General features: G+C 32.1%; 1 protein-coding gene across 13 annotated transcripts in view; it reads left to right on the top strand.

Annotated features, from left to right (window-relative positions):
• mtd (TLD domain-containing protein mustard) overlaps nt 1-25,592 on the top strand; it is a 224,961-nt gene that overhangs the window by 95,033 nt on the left and 104,336 nt on the right. Inside the window, exon 1 of one of the 13 annotated variants that reach the window (XM_070107516.1) lies at nt 23,157-23,320. The exons of 9 other annotated variants lie outside the window; for them this stretch is intronic. In XM_070107516.1, coding sequence (XP_069963617.1) covers nt 23,268-23,320 — 53 coding nt within the window. In that variant the 5' untranslated portion in view covers nt 23,157-23,267. Of the gene's footprint in view, nt 1-23,156; nt 23,321-25,592 lie in introns of those variants that run through there. 3 more of the 13 variants (XM_070107533.1, XM_070107537.1, XM_036373332.2) reach the window with 3 other exon arrangements.

The following is a 25,592-nucleotide window of genomic DNA, read 5'->3' on the forward strand; positions in this document are numbered from 1 at the left end:
ATAATCGTGATACAACATATGTATATACAAAATTGATAGTACTCGCATAAAATAAGCTTAATTGCAATAATACAATTTATTCAAGGCTTTCAATCAATTTCATAAAATTAAGTAAAAAAGCCAATAAAATCAAATCATGAATTGTGTTAAATATGTTCTGTAATAATAATAATATTAATATAAAGGATAATAATTTTAATAAACTATAATAATAATAATAATAAGAAATAAATAATATCACCGTTAGCTATCAAAGGATCAAGCAAGCAAAAATCGTCGTAATAGTAAAATCCAATGACTCTTTTTTGCGAGTTTAGTTAGGTTGCGAGTTCAATTAGGATTGAAAAATGAACAGTAAATACCAGTGAGTTTCAAACATAGAAAACATCTTACAAAGCACTCATATCCACAAACGCGAAATCGATTTTATTTGAGTTAAGTTCCACACCGCTTATAATGCAGTTATTCGATCAAGAACTTCCTTTCAAGTTGATCAAACTACTACGTTAGAACTGATCTAAATTGACAGCTGTGACATAGGCTGCAAGCAACTTGATGATTAATTATGGTCGATTTCCATACCACTTTCCTTGGTCCGGCTAACTTTATGTATATCCCATATATCAACAAATATGTGACTTATCTCAATAAAATTGAGAGAGCCTGTTTACGTAATAACGGTGCATCTTTGTGCTTAAAATGGATAAAATCGGGTGAAAACTTGCTCTAGACCCCATATAATCTAGGATGGTATGTGATGTACCTTAATGAAACTCAGAGATCATCTTTTTTTATCGTTAATAATCCACTATCTCTCTTATATCTAATATAAGATTTTAAAACTTTCGGTGGCTTTATATCATATATATTGGTCAATACGTAAGATATCCTTGCAAAATGAACTGAGCGTATATAATTGAATGTATAATGCCGAAATATATGAAATTGGTCCACAAATTACCCGAACTCCCATATACCACATACATATAAGGATTTTTGTTATTCTAACAAACATTATGCCAAATATGTCGGCCAATGTATGAGGTATATAAATTTATAAAAGTGCTTGAAAATATGTTCTCGAGGATGCTAGTGTAATGTCAAAATTTTATGCAATTAACCTTTTCTATACCCTACATAATTATGAAACTAATGTAGTCCATGACATATACTATAAGTTAATATGATACCAAATTTGATTGTAATCCATTCACCATTCGAACAATGAAGTTGAACCTCTTCGTTCCATTCTATATATATAATACATACATATGCATATACTTATAAGTCTCGCCAACAATTAAAGGTATTTCCCCGACTTTGATCCTAAGTTCTTCTATACCTGTTAATAATAAAGTTATACGATATATGGATTTATTCTGATAACATGACCCCATTCTCCTGAAATAATGTCGTGTTTGGTAGTTGATAACGAACTATCTCAGCGACCAAAATATTATGAGTGCTTAAAAATCCCAAATGCAAGTATTCTTTTAAAAACCGATAAATTATGTCAAACATGTGTATGTATATCGAAAAACATTTTATAATCACACCCATAAAGTATGCAAAACAGTTTTTAAATATTTTCTGAACATACCTTCAATTAATAACAATCAGTTTATATTGCAATAAACTTTGAACATACAATTACTCTGTAAATAAAATGCATATGATCATTTATTTTAATTTCTGAGACGTTTCGGAAAAATGCCATTGCAAAATGCATAGACAAATAAATTTTCTTCAGTTTCAATAATCCTCATATGTAGATACTTAAAAGTAATGCCATGTAATTGTAAATCGCAACCGTACTTCCACTCGCACTACAATAAAAAGATGCAGCTTACCTCCTGAACAAAACAAATCAATTTTAATTAAGATAAGAACCAAATGAATCACTTTGTGGGCACTTACCGTTACTATTTATGAAAATATTTGCACTGCGAACTCACTTACAATAAACCTAGCGAAACGACAGATATGATAATGAATGCAACAGAAGCACCGGCAGCAGCAATATATTATTGGCGGTGGCAACAACAACACAAATCCATACGAGTAACTGTAAACAACAAGTACTTACGAGCATTGGAAGCCGTCTGCATCTGCGTACACCTCAATTAATGAACGAAAGAACGATCGAATTGAGATTTGAACGCGAGTACGACTGCATGTGCGCTTCGAATGCAACCGTGTATGCAGCATATGGCGCTGTTTGGCAGCAAACAATAAATATTTGAATTGACTATGAGCAATTCTAAAGAATTATGAACAGCTGTTATCGTTTTTATTAATTGTTTGAGTAGTTGTTGTAATTAAAAGTGGGCGAGCGCATTGGTGTACTTTGTACAGCAAAAGTATTGTAATATAATATGTACTAGTGGCAGATGTGAGCAACAATAATGTTTTTTAGCGGACAATGAGTACTGCATTAATTTTTTAGTAATCAATGACTTTTAGGGGACAGAAAGAGCACTCATGTATTCCCTCCATACCTTTTTAATTTTTTTGGCGCTCTTATGCTGCGTGCGTGACGGAATTTCATCGCAATTGTTCAACAAAAATGTACAAAAATGTTTGATCATAAAATTCTAGTCAATTTTTGCACAAAAATGTATTGTATTGAGAGTGCGCAAAATTTGCAATCATAAATTCGTGGTTTTGAGCAAAATGAGTGAAAACGACTAAAAGCAAAAATTTTGCGGTTTTAAATTACTTTTTATTTACAAAAAATAATAATAATTTGTCGCCATTTTAACCGAGCATAACATACATATATTTTTATGTTAAAATTTTATTAGTACTTAATACTTTTGTTTTCCAACACTAATAAATAGAACACAAATATGAGTTAAAAGAAAATTAAAAAATAATCCCTTAAACCGGCCCAGAGTTATTTCATTTTTTTAACTAACCGTTTCATGGCACTTAGTGAGGTTATATGGTATGTATATAGGACAAAGGTGTCGGACAATGCCAACCAGCAAAATATATGAAATGCTCTATATTTAGAAACAATATCGGAATATAAAATCATCGATAATCGTAATTTTGGTATCGCTAAATATTTTATTTTGGTTATCGAAATATTTATAGAAGAGAATTTTGTCGGATAACTACTACTTTCAACATTTTTGTAAGAAAAATGTGGTATCTTTATCGCTAATTTTTATAACTATCGATTTCAGTAGCAAAATATTGATTGTTTCTGAAAAGGTCAATCACGAATTAATATAAACAAATTCACAGCGCTTCCAATTTTCATAAAAAAAGTATCAGAATCTAAAATGATCGATAATCTTAATTTAATCAATTACAGTATCAATGTATCGTTTTTTACGAAAGGTTCTATCACCAATTGTGAGTAGCGAATTCACATGATGGTCAAGCCGCTAATTTTCACTATCGAGACTTATATAATTATATTTTTTAAACTAAAGTGTTCGGAAAATGTGTGTTATTGATAAAAAAAAAAGTGGATCATAAATATACGGATTGATAAGCGAAATTCGGCATTGGTACACTACCAAAGTTCATTACTTATTCCAATTTTTTTCAACCCAGCATTTGTTATCGTTAGCAATGACTAAGACCCATAATTAAGAGACAATAAACGAAAATTATCTAAATATAATTTTTGCTGCTGTTTCACTTTACTGTCCCACATTTCGAGATATTAGTCCAACAATAAAAAAAAATACGAATAACGCAATCAATTGAGCGATAAAACATTGACGGTGGTTGTCAAGCGCGCATATTTGAGGTTATTGACACTACTTAGGTAACAGTTATGTAATGACACCTCAATAGCATGCAAGTAATCATATTCAGTAATACAAGTACATACACAGAGCTTCGCATTTTCCGAGAACCAAGTGCGTAGTGTTTACTAGGAGATCGAGCGGTTCACGCAATCGCACTAAGCAAAATCACACATTTCTTGAGTAATTCTAGTTAACTTGACTAAAAACCACTTTGGCCAAACATGTCTCGAATCATTGTCAGCAAAACCGAGTGGTTACATGACTCGCATTGAATTCGTTTGCAATTTTCTGAGAAGTTATTTAATAGCCTTTAAAAGCTGAAATCTTCAGGGGGGGGTGGGGGGTTTCACTCGTGCATTTTGGATACATTTTTACTTACACATAAATAAGCATGTGTATATACTTGTCAGCTTTTTATATGTACAGAAATTTATTAGCGAGATACTTGTTCTATAAAATAAAGGTAAACATTTCAAAATTCCTTCTTAGCGAATCCCTTATTGACCTTCTCAAAATCCGAAACTTTCCAGTGATTAAGTTTATTAATATTAGCCAATTCGCAAGTTTCACAAATTTGCATTCGCTTTAGCGAAGATGCCAATCCGTCCAAGAAACTTGGCACAGGGTTGCACTGGTGACAGTGCCCTCTAAACAGTTTTAAAAGTTTGCAAACAGCAAACGAACGCCGCGGATTGAATATAGAGAGTTATTATTTGGTGGGAAAAATTAGATGAGAAATATAGTACTTCAATCTAAGTTCTAAACAAAAACCCGTAAAACGAAAGTGGTGGAATATATTTTTCGGCTTATTTGGTTTGTAGCCTCTGATGACTAATGAGCTAAATCGCTTTCTATAATATTCTAGCATCCGTAACATTAGTAGAACCTTTCTTAGACTTTACTATAAAATTTCTCAAAAATAATACCAAATGAAAAAAATCTTCTGGAGCTACGTCCTCTAAATATAAGTAGTATATAAGTAATTTAAAGAAGAGCACATGAAATCGCTGTAATACCTCGATTGCCTGGAGCGAAAATGGAAAGTTAGCGGTCATAACCGGAAAACAACATTTTATTGTTAATTTTTTATCGAACTTTATGCTGCAAGCACGCTAAAGGTATCCACGGATTTTCCATAATGGCTATTCTTTGAAGATTCTGCAAAAGCGCAGTTTTATTCGTCCAGAGCAGATTTATTTATGTTAGTTGAATGAAGCCAATTAATTCGCTTAGACCGGCAAAAGTAGTATAAGCACTCTATAACTACGCAATAACACTAATTACTGTCTGATCTGCTAACCAAAACTAAATATCTTGAAAATTGCACTATTTGAAATAAATCTAGCATGCTTAAACTAACAGAAAGTGAAAGTCTGGATAGTCAGACCTCAAGTAGCTTACAAATACTTTTCTGCAGAACGGTGAGGTGCTCCCATTACAGCTAGTTCACATATATCAGACCAACAATTATTGTTTGAGAAACAATATATCAGCGTTGTAAATTGTTGTTGTAGTTTACATATAAACAAAATACATGAAATAGCTGCGCCAATGTGTGGCTAATAAACATATCATCAAATGCAAACAACAAATTCTGCGCGCTCGCCTCAGCTTGCACAGCAAATAACGTAAAAAAGTATAAACTCGAGCAAAATAAAAAGAGTAAGTAAAACGAAAAAAAAAACATAAAAACAAAAATAACAAATAAATTTTGCGCTAATATTATCGCGTTTCAAGACTGTCTGCTGTTGCTGCTACTGCTTTGCGGTTTTACTTTAATTTTTTATTTATTACCATTTTTTGCAGGCGTGCGTAAACGTTTCAAAAATTTTGTTGACTTAATGTTGTTTATATTTTATAGATGTTTACCTGCCTTGTTTTTACAAAACCAACATTTTTTATGGCAAATACTGAAAGCAGCTGTAATCATAAAAGTGAGGGAAAATAATCGAAAAAGTGCAAATAAGTGACAACAAATAGTCAAGTAGTCTGACATAGCATGTGTTATGAGTGCAAATAGCGCTGCCTGTTGCTAAAAGTTCGTACTCAAAAGCAGAAAACGGGATATTTGGTATAAATGTATGTTTGTATTTGCAGCCAAAATTAATAGCCATCGATAAACAATAAACACTTAAGTTTTAATGGTTATGGACGAGGCAGTAATTTATTTACTTGAACGTACTTTTAATTTCAAAACACCAAGAATTGCTCCACTTTTTAATATGTATGTATAGAGTGTGGCTATGTACATGTATTGGCGCAGGTAGCGTATACGTCGTGTAGCACCCAAAGCTCTGCTGTTTATGTATGTGTAGATACAGCTGTAGGTGTAAATATACAAGCAATAATGTATAAATTTAAAATCTTTCAATTCATAATTACTTGGAAACCGTTGATTGATAATGAACCGCTATAATTTACTATTTTGGTTTGGCAATGTTACGATATTATTTATGATTTTCGAATGTTCTTTATTACTTTAGATAGTAATTACCGATTTTCTAAACTAAATGTATTGGTTGTACTCTTAGGCGCTTTCTTTTCTAAGTAAAGGCGGACTTAAATCTAACACTTTCATATGTTCGAATAATCGCAAATAACCTCTGCGATTTATATTTAAAATGTTTTTATTTTTCAAACATACATAATTTAGAGAAATATATATTAGTTAACATAATGTATAAAAAATATTTATTGTTTACGAATATTATTCGATGGGTTTCTTTATAAAAATGAGGTATTCGATTTAATCGATTATCTTTTAACAATTTCTGAAACTGGTATTAGAGCCAGAAATCTCTGCGTTTTCCAATATCCAAATGTACTCATCTATTGACATAGATAATTTTACTAACATTTTGGATAAAATACCCAAATAATCCGGTTAATATTAATTTTTTGAGATGTTATTTAGAAAATTTCACTTGAGGTGCACAATATATTTCAAGAATACTAAATATTGAAATTACCAAGAAAAATATATTTTGATTACATTTATCGAAAATAAGCTAAATCCAAACGAATTTATTGAATTTGAAATTTCGATAATGGCAATCTAAATATTCAAAAAAACCCTCAATAATTTCTATTGATTTTTAAATTTCGTTCATTTTAATTGAAATTGAATTGAGAATGTCGGATGTTTATATATTCAAATGTTATCATAATTTTACATGAAATTATAAAAATTTTGGATAGAACGATTAAACTCTGTATACACTTCAAGTGCATGATATATTTCAAGAATTGTAAATACTGAAAAAAGCCAATAAAAATCGATTTGGATTGCCGTTATCGAAAGTTATCGAAAATAAATCGTATATATCGAATTTTACAGTTCGATAATTGCAATTTAAATCAATATACCAAACATCCCTGAACAATTTCTATTGAATTTAAAATTTCGATAAACATAATTGACATCATAATACAAAATGTCCCTGATCTCTTTCTAATCCGTTACATAATTTACATTCAACTTATCGATTACACTGAAAGCAAAAATTAAACTTCTACTCAGAAGTACAAATCTTAACAGACAGAACTTCATCTGGTGTCACTAAAGCTCGGAAAGTTTAAAGCAGCTAAAAAATTTTACTTCTAATTCAATATGTTTACGCAATATTAACTAAAAACATTTTGAAAAACTTTCGCTCACAAGTTTTCTGTAAATGCTGATCTATAAAACGTTGTACAATATCGGTTTATCGATTAAAATAGTTCACTAAAATTTTATCCAGTGGTGAAACTAAACTGATTAAAGGTTTTGGAAATCAAAATTCGAAAGAAGAAAATTAATTTAAAAAAAAAGGCAAAAGTATTAGTTTATAGTTTTTTAGTTTGAAATATTCAAGTGGATGCAAAAATCGGCGAAAGAAATCGACTTTTACTATGTGTTTATCGAGTTGAATTAAACTGGCACACATATAAAAAGTAACTATTTTACCGAAGTAGGTTTCATAATAAGTGTTTCCGCCTAAACGCTTTCATGGAAGTCTTACATACATATATAATATTAACAACAAAATCTTAATGCGTACAAACTCGTTCAGATACTTACATATATGTATGTATATTTATAATTAATAATTTTTCCGTGCAATAAATTATATTATAAGGCTTATCTCCACCGTAAATACCCATACCCCTGCAGCAGTCCAATCATCCATTCCAACTACTGCCTACGATTAAACACTTAGAAATTGTATTGTCGTTATGCCAATACATATAGCATATAGTGAGCAATAACGTATTTTTTGGGACTGCATGATATTGAAAATTTCGCTTTCATTATTATTATCAGCCATGTGGCACAAAAAACGATAATCATAAATTTATAGGTACATACTTGTACAAAGAAGTATATACACTGTAATGTATCTGTAGGTATACTTGTATATACAAAAAACAAAAACCAACAACTACTTACTGACTATTACCTTCAGCAGCTTTACAGCTTTCGTATTATTTGCTCCAAAATTAGTAGAGACAATTGTGTGTATGTATATACACATATTTATGTACATAAATATTAAGACTATTAATAGTCTCACCTTCCATAATGCTTTAGCTACCGCTCAACTCTTTCAATTCTCACGAATCTCCAATAAAGCCAACAAATTTTAGCAAAGTAAAAGTATAAATACTCAAAAAAATGAATGGCTTAATGGTGCAAAAATTAGCATCATTCGTAAAATTAAATACGAGAAAATAATAGTTTGTAGCATAAGCTAAAATTAGCTTTAGCTAATACTTACTTACATATAAAAGTTTATACATACTCGTAGTAGTATGTATATAAGTACTTAGGTGTATATAGGATAGATACATAAATAATAACCCGGATGTTGTGGTGTTGGATTTTTTGCAGCTGTGAGCTAAAGCTTGCCTTAATTTTCCTCCTCAACCCATGAATCATTTCTAGATTATTGCTATGCTCTTGTTTAGACACTTACAACATTGCCTACACCTAACCATTTCTTGCAGTATGTATTGTACATATGTACATGTATGTGTACCTTACATAAAATTTTAAATTCTGTTTGTGGTTTTATAAAGATGAAAAAATTTTTTCTGCCGTCATATGAAAGTTAAAAAACGTTGAAAAACTGACTTTTGGTTTTATATTTGACTTTATGTGAACTACTTTTTAAATACAACATCTTTCAAGTAACATCGTCATTAGTCAAAAAAAAAATGTACTCTTTTTTTTGCTAAGTTCTCCATTACTCTTTCCACCATCTCGCGCGATAATGCGATGAATTTAGCTTTTTTTGGGCTCATCAATGATCGGAGAATTTTTGACGCATACCTTGCTTCTTAACTAAGCCTACAAAAACAAGCAAGGGTAGTCGAATTTGTAAATCTGAGTGGCCAATTATTGTCACTTCTTTTTCACCTCACTTGTCCAGATATATTTTTTACATAAATTGAAAACTCTGTAACAGTGTGACTTAGCGCGCCATTTTGGCAAAACGAGCAACTCTTACGACATGTTCACGTATTAGCGAGTAGACATAAGCAATGTTCGTTTTGGTGCAATCGCTGTTCCCAACTGTCATTTATTTTGGTCATTCAGCGATATTTCATGTGTCACAAAGGGATTTTCCGTTAATCAAACCACCCTACATAGGTTGCTTTTTATAATTTGGGATTAGAGAACAACAACAAATGTTAAGCATCGAAAATGCATTTATTGTTTTGCAAAATATTCTCCTTTAAGATCTACATATAAACTTTTGCATGCGTTTGAACCAATTTTCGAAGTAAGTTTGCCAGTCTGGTTGAGGTATATTCAAAACATGCGTTCGGAACGCATCAACCGCCTCTTCAGGTGTCGAAAACGCATATAAGCCAGACAGCTTGAAATTGGCTCATCGCTCATCAAAATTAGATTGCCAAAAATATCTGACCAACTCAATTAATTACAAAATGATAAAGTTGTTCAATGTTTACATACTTGTATTGATGTAGAAGTTGGCGTACCGTGTAGTTTTCAAAATACATCAAAAACCCCACCAACAAAGTATTCCGAATTTAAGCCACACCCCCCGTAGTTTTAGCATTTTTCTCAGAGTTACTAGAGATAGTCATAACTCAAAATCCATTAAATTCGCATTCATAACCAAGTCGGCATACACAGGTGAATCTCGCCATTACTTCCGACCTTAACATCCGAAGTGCCTTTTCGCCATCAACGAATCATTTAGCATCCGCTGCTCATTGCAACGTCTGCACGGGTCTTTAACATGACTTAAGCTGGTCTGGGTACACATGAATCCACAGTACCGGTCCCTCAAGAGTCCCTACATCTCTAATATTCTTTCTTCTCTATTCTTCTCAGCGGGAGAATTTTCAAAGCTGACTTCACACATTTTTATCAAACTCTCTTTCACCCAATTAAAGTGCATTCTTTAACATTCTTCAAGTACTTATAATTGCAGCAATACGTTTACAGATACATTTTACTAAACGCTTACGATAAGAGTAATAATTTATGCCGTTGAACTAAAGTGTTTGCTTAATTCTCTTTAGTATTTAATTGAAGCGCTAATTAGTCACAGTTTTAATGACTTCATTAAAGTCCTGCTAATAATAGTGTTAAATTTTTACTTTTTATTATTTGTCAATAGCCATAAATCACTCGCCAATAATTAGCACACGCATACACAGACACACATACATACACGAGTACATATTTATCGCACATTTTGTTTTCAGTGTTTTCATTTAATCATTTAAACATTGAACTGTCATTATCTTTAACATTAACTATTTGCATACAATTATCACATCGGTTTGAAGGCAACACGTATGTGATATATTGTAAATATGTGTGTGCATATTGTAGCAAACTTTTTGCCAGCTGAGATTCTGTGGCGCTACGCAGCTGCACACAGTTGATTGCATTTCTTATGCAAATATTACCACGCGGCGCGAAACCAAATGCATATTTACATACATACATACATGCATATTACATAAAAACATAAAGTTCTATATATATGTATATATATATTGCATAAATATATATAAGTACACAGCCACATACATACTTCATTTTCAAAACAATTTTATCTCTTTGCTCTCAGCAAAAAAACGAAGTCGACAAGCGAGAATTGTGATAAAATGCATTTTCCCCTTGAATGCAGCGAAAAAAATTTAAATTAAATAATATTTATTTTATAAAAATGTAATTTTCCTTTTTTGTGTTTTTTCTTAGACCATTGCGCTTTTGCAATGATTGAATTGAAGTCTTTGTATAAATACCAATGCTCTTACATGTATATACAAATATATATACAAGCCGATTTTTGCTATATATACATTTGCTCATTCAATATCCCCTAGAGACCGGAAATGCGCTTTGATGTGCGTGGTTATGCGCTTTTTACTATCAACGACGCCGTGTACATAGAAATTTTCCAGAACTCGGCGCTGTTGATGTAAATAAAAAGAAAAATGTGAAGAGATTAAAATTGATGCACTTAAAAAAATGTTATTTGTTAAAGAAAAGCACTGAATTAAGTTGTCTATCCTTTTCGTAGTTCTCAACCAATTTAGTGACGGATTTTGTTCGTGGTATACGCTCCGATGGTAATAGATTGCAACATTAAAAATTAAAATATACAAAAAAAAAAAATTAAGTTGCTACTAAATTGAAATCTACTTCCAAGAGTTTTTTTTGCTGGTTCCTATTAGCCGTGTTCGATTCGTCATTTTACATTCACTTGAATCGCTAACCTTAGACGATGCTCTCTTTTATAATTTTACAATGTGAAAGTAACAACAAATTTAAAAAAATTTTATCAATACAAGCGTTCTATCATATGTAAAAAGGTTAAACAGGTTTCTAACATATTTTGATTTTTAAATTTTAGATCAGCTTTTATTCTTGGGTATGGCTCAAATAACCCAATTAAAACTTTTGTATGAAAATTCAAATCCAAAAGCCATGATGAATATGTGTGTTCTATCAGATTGGTCTTTCGGAATGAAGTGCCTATAATTTGCATTTGATTCCTCGATTACGTCTTAGAAAGTTGGAAATGATAAAAGATAATATTTAAACAGTATTGTAGTAAAACCGACAATATTTTTGTAGTTGGGAGAAGATTAACGTAAGTCAGAGTGCTCATTGTCTAAAACACATGAATCAAGGGTGATAAAAATCATGCATAGCTAAGCTAGGTTGTTAATATTATTTCAGAAATTGTACGCTATTTTGATTAGACGTAATGTGGACTAAGTGACAAAGGAATTACGTGTTCGAGAGAAACTGGTTTGAGGTTACGACGAAGCCTCGTGTCATACCACGCTACTTTTTTGAAGATATGCTGCATTCACCTTAAATTTGTATAATATCTCCAAAGTCGACGTTATTAACTGTTGCTAAAACATGAACTAATTATAAAGAGATATGATCAGGAACTTATAAATTCTTCAAAACCTAGAAAATATGTGAAGCTCTTGAGTTTTAACTCAGTTTTATTTTGATTTAAATATACATAGTGTAATGCTCGGCGAGAATATATATATCTCTGTGGTCTAAATTGTGGAATTCGAATACATTCCACCTAAACTTACTTAGCTGTATTGAACGAACTTTATGTGCTTGACTGTTATTGATTCGGCAAGTACTGATTCTTTCTCTGAAAACCGGTTTTAAAATAAAATAAAAACAGATATAACTTCGGGCAAAGCTTAAATACCCTTCACAGGTGCACTTCTTATAACAGGAGAGGGTATACAACGATCTGATTTTGATTTGTCAATTTAAATGGTAGCTATATAATATAGTGGTCCGACCTGAACAAATTCTGCGGAGATTGTAGCGTTGCTTGGAAAATACTGTGTGCCAGTAATCGCGAATGTTTCCATACAACGACTTGCTTTTGATCGATCGGTTTGTAAGGCAGCTATCTTTTATAGTTGTCCAATATCGGCAATTTCGAACAATCAGCAGCTTCTCGTGGAGATGAGAACGTGTGCCAAATTTCAGGTCCATATCTCAAAAATTGAGACAGTAGTTAACTTATATATAGACTGGCGCTCAGATGAACTCAGATCTTTTCTGGTGAGAACGGTGTCAAATTTGCAGTTCGAGAGTCAAGCGATCAGACCAGTTAACTGCCATTGAGCCGTTTAATACAAAAGTGGTTGCCACAGTAAGTGGAATTTGAATTTGAATAAATATCAACAGATTATATGGTCCTAGTAGTACCACATACGATATAAATTATATATTCTATATGTACGAGTATGTGTTAAAATATATATATGTATATACATGTGGGTATGTAATCTACCGAGTGCACGACCAGTGTGGCCATACCGGCTCACTCTTTCTACCCATTTGCCCAGTGGTACAAAACTGTAAATAAATGTGCGTAAATACTCATACCATCTGTATATGGTATATATGTATGTACATATGTATGTATGCTTTTTACTCACCGAAAGAACGAAAATAAGCCGGTTAAATGGATCGCTGCAGGAAAATTTGTGCTCCGCTTTGCGTTGTCATGCAACACTTTAAAACACGCACACAATCAGCTGACTGTCTCACTATCTACAAAAATACATATAAACATATTTACGAATGTGTGATGGACTACACACAAGTGATAAAATTATTGTATAAATAAAGAGACACGTTCCACAAATAAATATAAAACATACATATGTACCATATATGCATATGAGGGTATGTAGATATGTAAATGCAGAGAGGTAAAATGACATTAATAAAGCTGAATGAGGAAAACATACAAACCAGAAATACACGAACCGCGACGATTGTCTACAACAAAGATAGAACTCGTCGACCCACTGAGTGCTGGAGCTCAGCTAAAGTATCCACAAACGCTACATACATAAATACATATGTGCGTATGTATGGTGTACAGGGCCCCCGGTACACATGCAGGCGGCCTCCTCGACGGCTTTACAGAGCAGCGCGGTAATTTAGTTTGTCGCGAAGTTGAAGAGCAAACGGATACAAAGTGCAGAAAATCACGTCAATTCGCTAGAAAGTGACGCAAAGAAATTTAATAATAAAACGAAAAATGTTTACGAAAGTTTTCATATTTATATTTTTCTTTTATCAAAGTGTTTGCGTTTGAGCACAAGTTATAAAAATTAAATAAATAAATAAATGTAAAGTGTTCCAGTGTCTAACGGAATATCATAACAGTGTAGTTGTGGAGGAAATGTGTTAAGAGGGCAAACCACAAAGAGAAGCAATTGATAAGATATAAATACAATAATTGTACAAAAATGTTTAAGAAAAATTAAGTTTAAAATAAAATTGTTTTGCAAAAAGGCAGAAAAGAATGTTATGAAAGGAAAAGTGCCGGAAACGTAACGTGATTCTTTAAACTTGATTTCTGAAACCTGGAAAGTGAAAAAAAGTTAGCAGATGTGTTAAAAAAACAACACATTAATAATTTTGTAGTAACAAATTTTCATAATTGCCTACAAAAAATGCTCATTTTGGAGCAAAATTAGCAAGTATAGTGTCAGTTCAAGTGTCCATGTTCTCTTTACAACCCACGACAGAGTTCTTTTATTTGACTCAAGACGGAAACAAAATTTTTTGATATGGTGGCTTTCGGCAACAAGAAAAAGTCAAAATAAGCTCAATTTGATCAAAAGGTGGCTCAACAAATGCTTCTCTTTGCAATTCGTTGACCAGAAACTCTCTGGCGACCTCTATTCCACGTTTGGTTTTTGCAAAGTTTCATTTTTTTAGTAAAATATGGACGGCAAAGCATTTTTGACATCAACCTAATGTGTTAAGTAGATCTCCAATAGTTACGAAAAGCCTCTAGTAACTCCAGAATGCTAACAGGGTAACTTTCGAGCACTATTACCATAATTTTTTCAATGTTTTTCTCTATAACCACGTATAAATGAAGACGTGACGCACATCATCAGATCACAGAAAATCTCATGATCCTCACTAATTCGCATTTGTAATCTAAATATTTGTTTTCTTCATAAAGACGCCTCCACAAGAGAGTCGTGCCATGTTTCAACGATTTTGTAAAAGTAGTGTCTATAGGACATGAAAATGTCAAGCAACTGTTTTCTTGCCACCTACAGTCGGCTTAAGTGATACTTATCTCATTTACAATAACAATTTTCTTTAAAAAAAATAAAGTTGGCAATACTTCTGAATAATATTTTCAGTTGTAAACAAAATATTGTTGCGCTACAGCTCTTCATTAATTTTAACAGATTTTTGTAAATAACCAAAGAAGTTCTACCTCAAAAATACAATTATAATTAAAAAAAAATTTCAAAAATATGTTTGACAAAAATTTCAGCTCACCCTTGCTGCCTTAATAACTGTTAGTACTTTCCCAGCAAGCAACCTGAATTGCGTTGCAAATGGGTAACCTTATACACATGCACACCATTATACAAGTATCTGTTTGTGTGCCGCCTAAAAATAGCAATATTTAGTAGCCAACAAAAGGAACCGTCTTTATAATTTGCAACGCCTGTCAGCTTCCATTGTTTGCCGAGCCTTATACAACAACAAAGTGACAACAAACGCTTATCTCGTTGCTGTGCAAACACAGTGTGCGCAGAACTTCTATTCTGCCATATTTTTTTGACAAAAAATGTTAACTACCTTTCGCAAATATTGTGATAAATTCGAAAATATGGAAAAACAAGCATGAAGGCAATATAAACAAGTAAGGAAGTTTTAAGTTCGGGTGTAACTAAACATTTTATACTCTCGCAACTTGCAATGATCAAAGCCCAAGAAATTACTTCAAGTGTTGGCAAAATTTTACATTAAAGGAAGTATTGATCCGATTCAACCCATCTTTGACACAAAACATACTATTATCGAGGGTTTCATTTATTTATTTTATTATATGAATTTCAATTACATATCTTACCAATATGTATGGGGAGTGGGCGGGATGGTCAGTGATCCGATTGCGCCCATCTGCAATACCAATCATCTTACGGTACCAAGAAACATGTGTACCAAATTTCATAAAGATATCTCAATTTTTACTCAAGTTATAGCTAGCACAGATGGACGGACGGACAGACAGTCACCCGGATTTCAACTCGTCTCTTTATCCTGATCATTTATATATATATAACCCTATATATAACTCGATTAGTTTTAGGTGATACAAACAACCGTTCGGTGAACAAAACTATTATACTCTATAGCTTTCATGTTGCTAGAGTATAATAATGCAAATTTTTATCATATATTTAAAAAAAAAAGTAACTAGGCATATCTACATACATATATACTGTAAAATATATGTATGCACATGATTATTTGCATATGTACATACCATATATGCCTGTTCTTGACGTCTGTTGCTCCTTTTTTTATATGTACGTACTTATGTACAAGTATATGCATATTTATGAATGTGTATTTTTTTTGAATTAAGCGCAGAATTCGGGTATAATCTCGAAAAATTATGTGCAAATGAAATACTCGCTGTTATCTACAATTGTCGTCATTTAATATTGTATTTTATTCGTTAAGTAATTTTTTTGTACAAAAATTTAAAGAATTTAATTTATTTTTTTTATCCGTGAGTGAATTAAAACGCTAACTTTTATATTCACTGGGTTGTTGCCAGCTTAGTTTACAACGTATGGAATGCATTTCATAAAACTTCTCTTTCAATTATATATATTTTTTTTTGTGGTTTTCTCATGTTATTAATAAACTTTATTTTTGGCATCTGTTTACACTTCGGTAAGCACATTGTTGGCATTTTAGCGCTCTTTACATTTCGATTACCGTCATTTTTATGTCAATATTTGTTTAATTGATTATCTCTTACTCAGCGATGAGTAGTTTATCTTGTTCAGAGAAGTACCTAGTTTCTGTCTTTCTGAAAGCTTCTTTACTATATCAGCTTCAGACAACTGGTTCTACCATATGTTCTAGTTTAGCAGGCCTCAGGATAGCCTTCTATATCTTATACTTGCAGAATTTTAGCCTAATGGCAATCCTGCTTGAGAATGTCGCTTCCTCCGCAACTCTACAACCTTTGCCTTGACATATTTTTATGAGGCACTTATTTGGGTTTTTTTCATGCATTCACTCTTTAGTTTTCTGTTATCTAAATTTCATTATCTATATAATATATACTTACATACATAGGAAATATTTAGTGCATACAAAGAACTTTTTTTTTGACGCAATCAGAGGTTACTGAGCTATATTTGGAATTTCAAGATATTTAATAATACATAACATAATATATATATATATATTTATATACCTTCATGTATAAAAATTTCCAAAATGTGATTATTTAGCTTGAACGCATAAAAGCCAGCAAAAATGAAAAGGTTGTACGGACAGCAAGAGAGAGAAAGTAGCTTATACTAATACTGTGGAACACTGCTAATATCTGTTGTTTGCTGTGAAATTTAAGATAACCTCAATCGACTTGGATTAATACAATGTTTTCTCTGATTGCTATAATCTCTCTTTTCGATACAGTTTAAAAACTTAAAAAATTACTCTTGAATTCAGTCAGCAAATAACTCAACTGTTTTCGAGATCTAGCTCGGAAAGAAATAAACCATGAAATCAGTTGGGAACTTAATGTTTAAGACCGTTGTTTAACAAGAAAGCACTTACTTATTGCAACCCTCTAATGGTTTCAAAAGGACTTGAGTGTTTCAATTTATTCCCATGAAAATAGTTTAAATAAGAGCGGAGTTGTTTTCTGATTCCTCCTAACCTAATCTACCTGATTCTCTTCTCTGTGTACAACTGCCTTTCTTGTCATTATACTATAAAGATCTAAAAGAACCATAAAGTTCATGTCAGTCTTTTCAATACTGAAAGCTCATTTGGTATTTTTCTGTCTGATGATCAGAGTTAACGAAAAATAAATCTCTAATTGAGCAAAAATAAGAGGTTTAATTAAACGAAGAAACTGATAAATAAAATAGAAATATACTGAATAAATAAATGAAGAAATAACAGAAAAAAGAGGACTTAATAAATAATGTAAATTTGAACAAACAGCGCTCACTACAAAAAGCACATCCAGCAGATATTAACAAATAGACAGATAAGCAATAACAACTGTAAAACGAGCAGCGCACCCCGCAAGCCGAATTCACAAACCAAACTCACCGCACAAGCCGCTTCACTGAAAGCGCCAGGCCGCGTTGTGCTGAAACTCACGCCGCGTAGCTACTGGGTAAAAAGATCAGCTCCGCGCAAATACAAAATTGAGTGACTACGCGTCAATTGATTGAATTAAGTGCGTGTGTATGTTTGTATATGCGCTACTGATTGGGGCATTGTGCCGATGCACAGATGTGCCATCATATCATCACTTACTGCCGTCAATTTGTGCAAACATTTAGCGCGCCCATAGGTGATGCGCGTTCACTCGGCGCGCTAGGCGAAGTAGGAGGCGATGGGCGTTCGCTGGGCGTTAATAGGCTAAGCAATGTAGGAGGCAACAGGCGGTGGCGCTATTATTAACGCTTGCAGCTTCATTGATGGCGCACGTGCTCAAATTGTAGTCAACGCGCAGCATTGACGGATTGCGTGAAACGTGGTCGCCGACGTAGAGCCAAGCGCATGCGAATTTGCTGTATAATACAGCTTTCCATATGGCAACTAAATTGACCTAGCTGCGCGCGCCCGCCCGCTCAGCATCCATCCGATATGCGATTAGTTCACGCGCTCTTGGTGTCATAAAGGTTCTCGCAATAAAAATAATAATTTAATTTGTGTTTTTCTGATGCGGCTATTTTTTTTTTAAGTAGTAGTTTTTAGGATATGTATTGGTGTTCATATGTGCATATATATGTATATATATATACCTATATATATAGTATATATCAGTTTTTATTATTTTTTCCAATTTGTATCGCCTCTTTTAGACGCTTTATTTCGTTGTGATTCTGTTTCTGATAATTTTTTCCAGAATTACAGTATGCATATGGATGTAGGTATGTGTATGTCATTAACTAGGTGTGTATGACTCTACACCCATACAAACAAAATTATCATTAGAATCGTTAAACCGGCAATCGCAAATATATAAACATAAAATTTTTTTTTTGTTTGGTTGCCGCCGTAAATTTCAAAAATTTGTACTCACCGTATTTATGGCTTTCATTAGTTAATCGAGTGCTTTTGAACAAAGCCTTTTTATTACAATTGCGCTTCAAGAAATAATAATTGTTTCAAGTGTGGTTGAAATATGCTCATTTTTTTCAAATCCTCGCATTTCATCATTTTATGCCATTTCCACAATCTAATCACAATCGCCAATCGAAGTAATCGGCGATTATCGATGATTTTGCTTACAAGATTAAGTGTTCATAAATTTTAAAACTGCAAATGTCAATAAGGTACGAGACAATGTCCAAGTGTGTAAACTTTGTGACTAAGAGAATTTATATCCTTGAGTCGTTTTTATGCCGCCGTATCATTATAGCAGTCTGAGGCTGCGAAACAATTCAACATTCATTATTCGACGAAATCGTCAATGGATTATAATGAAATTTGTATTTTATTAAGTTTTATTATAGGTCATATACTCACTTAGATTTATATATTTTAGATAGATCATCTTCAAATGAGATATATGGGATATAAACTCAACTGAAGAAGCTAAATTTTATACAATGAGTTGAAGTGAAAACGTAAACTAGAGGATCGCAATTCCTTATTTTAGGGATACAAGGTTTGGACAAAAGAGTAGACTAATTTCATTCATATTCCCATACAATTTTTGAGAAAACTTTTTTATTCAATTCTATTAAAGTATCACACATTTTGTAAGGTGGAAAGTCAGAAATTATTATACAGGTTATATTGGAGACAAAAAAAGTGATGGGCTGATTCAATTGATTTCGACATTGCTGAGGTATACTTGAGATCATATTTTCAAGTAATTTTATAAAAACAATGACATGTGCGGTATAAAGTTTGTTAAAATAACAAAAATCAATATAGGTAGTATTTGGAAGTTCGGTTAATTTTGCTAAGATATCGTACATATTGACTTATATGTATGACATAGGTGAAGGCCAATCGTTTGAAATTCATGTATTAGGTATATGAGAGATTGGGGTAATATTGATCGGATTTTATCTATTTCCGGCAATACTAAAATACTCCCTTAGTTTCATTAAGGTACCTCACATCTCTCACATATCTAGAGTAACATCAACCGAATGTTTAAAAACTCTGTGATTTATTATATGAGAGCTAGGGCCAGTTTTCATCCGATTTTACTCATTTTACGCACAAAGATGAAGCATTATAAGGAAAATACATCCACATAATTACTTGCAAATTTATTGAAATAGCTCATGTATTGGCCGATATATGCGGTATGAAGTAAACCGGAAGTTCGAAAATATTTCGATAAGGTATATGGGGCTAAGGAAAGTATTGACCCGATTCAATCAACTTTTGACATACTTGCATACTATTATCAGAGAAAGACTCTCTCCGAATTGCAATAATATATCTCACAGATTGACCGTTATTTCCGATAAAAGTTAGCAACTGGCACTGGGCTTACATATTCGATAACTGGGGGCTTGAACAGTTATGGCCCGATTTTGACAATTTTTAGATTTGAGATGGTATACCTAGAAGCACTATTTGTGCAAAGTCTTGTCCAAATATATCCTTTGGTGCTTGATTTGTATACTGGAAAGTGAGTGAATCAGGGAATTAAAAATTGTGCTAAATAAGAAGTAGACGGGGTTTTAGTCCGATTTCGCTAATTTTCTCATTGTGAGATGGGATTGTTAAAATAATTTTATGTACCAAATTTTGTTGAAATTGATCAAGTAGTTCCGGATATTTATGATTTCACCTAAATTGGGCACTCTGAAAAACTGACTTGACACTCAAATTATTTTGTGCCGACAATTACTAAATTTTCTTCTACCCTTTCGAGAATATTGTCTGCAATTGATAAAAGTGCTAGTCGAACAGAAAATTGATATTACTCAGTCCCACTTTGCCAAAAACCATAACAAAATCAAAGAAAGACATCAAATACATGTTTAATTAAATTAAAATTACTGTACACCGGCTTTTAGCCAAAATACTTATAGGGAACCTTTGAGAAAACAAAATACCTACAGGGAACATCTAACAAAGCAGTTAAGTTATTTACTACTTAAATTTATTATTCAAAGATTTATTAGTAAACCAAAATTAATTCTATGGAGACAACGTCACCAAATTATTTCGAAAGCATCATGTGAAATTTTTAACTACCAGCGTAGCGTATCTTTATTTAAAAAATTAGCATTGATCACTTAATTTACAACAAATACAAATACATTGAAGTGACCAGCACAAATAATGGCTTAAGTAAACAATAATAAATAGTGAAGGAAAAAACTCACGCCATTTCACAGCTAAATGAAGTGATCTGGCAGCTTGTCATGCAATTGCTATTGCTCTGCAATTATTCGAACAATAAAATGCGGTGGTTTTATAGAAACAAATTTATTGCATATGTGCAAATTCTGTGTTTACTGTTAGCTATTTACGCTGGATTGAGTACGTGCTACCAGCGGTGAATGAAGATATTAGCTTGTTAATACTTTGTTTAAATATTTATGTTTTTGGTTTGAGGCTCACAGCTGTCACAATAGTTTTTGAAAGACAAAACTTTCATTTAACGACGCAAAATATACATCCTGCAGTAATAGTTAGTAATATTATATTTTAGTTTAATTTTTTCGAGTAAATAGATAGAGATATAGAGAATAATAGAGAAGATTATTTTCTAAAACTCTATTTTTAAGAAATACAATTCTAAAATAAAATTGTTTTTCGGTATGTTTAAGCTCGATGGAGAGTGCCTTAAAGCCAGAATATACTACACACACATATTCAAAATTGAAAATTTCCTACAATGTTTATTTAACATTCCACCCATTAAAATCTGTTGACTTTCAGAATTTCGTTAAAATTTTTTTCTCTGTTTATACAAGTGCCTTTGGCAAAAGTTATCTCAAGAAGTCGTGCTGTCGAGCTCAAAGCTATTGATAACACAGCCACTGTACGCCGTTATCGCTATGAGAATTTGCCACCAATTACATACCTAAAAAATGTAGTATACAAGTTCACAACTTCCTACTTAGCTCAGATCGACTAAAGTACCGTCGGCAAAATTCGGTTCGTGATGGTGTCAGCAGATATATAGTTGTAAACATATACTCAAAAATAGTTAAGGTGTCAGACTGAACTTCCGAAAGTCATTGCGTTTATAAATAAAGGTTAGGAAACTAATTTCCGAAAGCACTTTTTCTTTTTTTAAACCACTATCAACGATCTTATTTGCTGCTAATTTAGTTACAATGTTCGGAACGTTTGTAACTTTTCGAAAAGTAGGTTGATAAATATGAAATTTGCTGTTCAGCACAAAGAACGTGGTCGCGGTGGCTTACTTAGCATTTAAAATAAACTTAGTGGTAATAGGTACGGCATCAAAAGACTTTGTAAAAATTGTCATCTGAGAGGAACCAAAATCCGAAAAATATTCTTACGGAAATAGTCGACCAAAGTTTTGTGTGGAAAAAAAAGATCTTATTTGAAGATATTGTTGAATTAGAGCGCCATAAAACTCCACGCTCATTATTTTATTTATTTTTATTGCAAATGATAAAGAAAAAGTAAAAAAAAAAGTTATTTTATGGCAAGTAAATTTCGAAAACTTTGCAATTTGAGAATGAAATTGAAAGTACTTTTTTTGCTATGACTAAAGGTGAGTCGCAACAAAGATTGCCATATATTTTCTAATTACAAATGGGGAGCAAAAAAATTAATTTATAAATATTAAACCTATTTCGATATACTTTCAGCAACCAAATTGCAACAATATTTTAAGGATATTATTCCTTTTGCTGTAAAAATAATCAAACAGGTGATAGTTTCGGTTTTTGATATTCTTACACTTTATCATTTGCTCTTTTTTCCGTGTCAATGCCACCATAACAAAACAAAGGAGATTAAATGACAGCCAAAAACTCGTGTTTGCATCGAAAAAACATAGCATTTGACATTACACAACTTTGATTTTGCTTGCGACGCAAATTCTCATTTATTGCATTCGCTTATGAGTACCTGTCAGTGAGGCAAAGAGAGCCTTGCGTTTAACGGGCACATGTGACAGTTGTCGTAAGACGGATCGCTGTATTCTAATAAAACTGCAATGATTGAAATGTTTACACAGTGAAAGTGAGGAGGCTTTTTTTTCGGCATTAAACATTTTGGCTTAATTAATCATCTCTTTGTTTATTTATTGACTTATCAATAGCTTTTTTTTTTACTTTTGTCGCTAATTTATTTGATTGCAGCAAAAACAATTTGCAGCGACAAAGAAAAGTGAAAATTAATATGTAAAAGTTCAGTGCAAACAACAATTGCAGTCGAAATTATTCAAAATATCTATTGACTTTCTATAAATAGTACAACAAATATAAATTTTATATATGCTGCAACAACAAACAATGCAACATTTTCTGACGGCAACGCAATCTTACTGGTAAGCATTTGATTATTGAATTATAGATTCATAAATGAAAGGTTTTATGGGTGTTATTAATACAGCTTGATTATGTGTCGTAAAATAATTGATTAGCTCTGAGTTAAAATTCTTAGCACACACTTAAAAAACATGTACATAAAAAATACATTTATTTGATCAAATTTTCCTTATTCAAAAATTTTAAAACACTAAAAATATTTTCTGTGAAAAATAAACACAAGGTACCTTCCAAATGGTGGCTCTTTTGACAGGTCGGAAATCTATACAAAAATATTTCCGAGTTTCGAAAACATCTATAAAAATTACGAACATATAAGATTTGTCTAAAAGGCGAAAGAAAAAAGATCACATTCTTAGAATAAATAAGTAAAAACGTTAACTTCGGCTGCACCGAAGCTGTAATAGCCTTCACAAGTGCATTTTTAATAGCGTAAGTGGGTATAGAAATATCTTTTTTTTTTATTTGGATCGATCAGTTTGAATGACAGCTATATGCTTCGGTATGATCTGAATAATTTGTTCGAAGATTGTAGCATTACTTTGAGTAATAAATTACGCCAAATTTCGTGAAGTTATCTTGTCAAATAAAAAAGTTTTTCATAAAGCGACTTGAGTTAGATCGTTCCGTTTATATATTAGCTATGTGCTAAAGTAAGATATCGTCGGTTCCGACAAAAAAGCAACTTCTTGGTGAGAACGGGACGTATGTATAATTTACGCCTTTCGATGTTTCAAATACGCCAGTAACGGTATCTTTCGAAAGTTTGATAAATTTTATCGAAAATTGAAAAATTCTATATTAAATTGTTTCAAAATAATTAATTATTTTGCTGAAAATGTTGAAAAAATTCAATTACCGTATTTTAAATTAGGAGAGTTTACCAAAGTATGACATGCTCACGCAATCAACCAAATATCTGAAAACATCTTCAGCCTTTGTGTTTTTTATAAGAAAATTTTTAGTTTTCTAACAAAAAGCGTTCATCGTGCAAGAAAACTATGAAAACCATTCTCTTTTTGGTCGAAAGTACAGTCTTCTTTATGCCGGCTGACACTTTTTTTGGTACGAATGGAAAAAAAATTATTTAAAATATTATATATTTTATATTGTTCCTTCTTCGGTCTCTTTTAGCATCTTTTGACAAACTGATAGGCTTCAATAAGTGAAACTTTGGCGAATGGCGAATACATATAATATATTAATTTAATCCACTGTACAACTGCGTTGTTTTTTCAAGCGTTAAATTTTGTAAAAACATATCTCCAACGACAGCGGGCAGAACAATAGCGAAGGTGGTCTTTATTAGCAACTATACTCACTGAAATTTTTTGGTCGTTATACATTAACCGCATAGACATTTTTAACTTTTCAAAGTAGTAACCTTTGAATTATTTTAACGGGACATAATGTATCTAATTTTCATCCCCTCTTTCAACCAACCAAACCAAAATTTTTTTCCAGCTCAAAAATTTTGATTCAGTTATTTGATTTGTTTAAAATTTCAATATATTGAGGATTCATTGCTTGCTTTCTTGGGATAAAATTTAAGCATTCTTTACTTACCGGCTTCAAACGATATTGACTTCTTTGTTTCGCACAGTTAAAATACGGATTTGGCCAGTCGCATACGTAAAAATTTCTAGATAATTGGCATTTTCTAATTTTACTATTATTTTACAATATTATGTACTTGTATTTAGATTCTACAGAAATTGAATAAATCATCTAAAATTTTCCTACTTAAAAATCAAATTTTTGTTTATTCACATAAGGCATGCCTTTTTAAATGCTATTATATAATATTTTTCAAAGCTCAATTTAAATTTCAAAATAACTTAATTAGCATTCTAAATCAAGCCATTTCTGTGGCTGCTGCAACAATAAGCTGTGGAAAAAACTATGAATTTATTTACAAACTTTGGTGACCCTGTACAAGTTGCCCTAACAAAGACCGGTAATGTGTAATACAACAACAACAAATTACAAAAGCTATCAAAAAAATTATAAAAAACACACAAAAGTGGCATTTCCTTTCTTTGCTTATTGTTTACGAAAAATCGCTGCCTACCTACCGGTTTACGTAGTCGTAACGTACTTAAGTACTTACGAGATATAAACAAAAAACTACTTTCAATAAATTAACGGTGATTTGTATGCAATGCGTACGCCACTTCGGAGGTCAATTCCATTTAGAGAGCAAAGAGTTTTTTTATGCGACGGCACACACACACACACACATCAGTTTAGCACCATAAATTCATTTTGAAA

Source organism: Bactrocera oleae, chromosome 2 (assembly GCF_042242935.1).
Source record: "Bactrocera oleae isolate idBacOlea1 chromosome 2, idBacOlea1, whole genome shotgun sequence".
In the NCBI taxonomy this organism is placed as follows: Eukaryota; Metazoa; Arthropoda; class Insecta; order Diptera; family Tephritidae; genus Bactrocera; species Bactrocera oleae.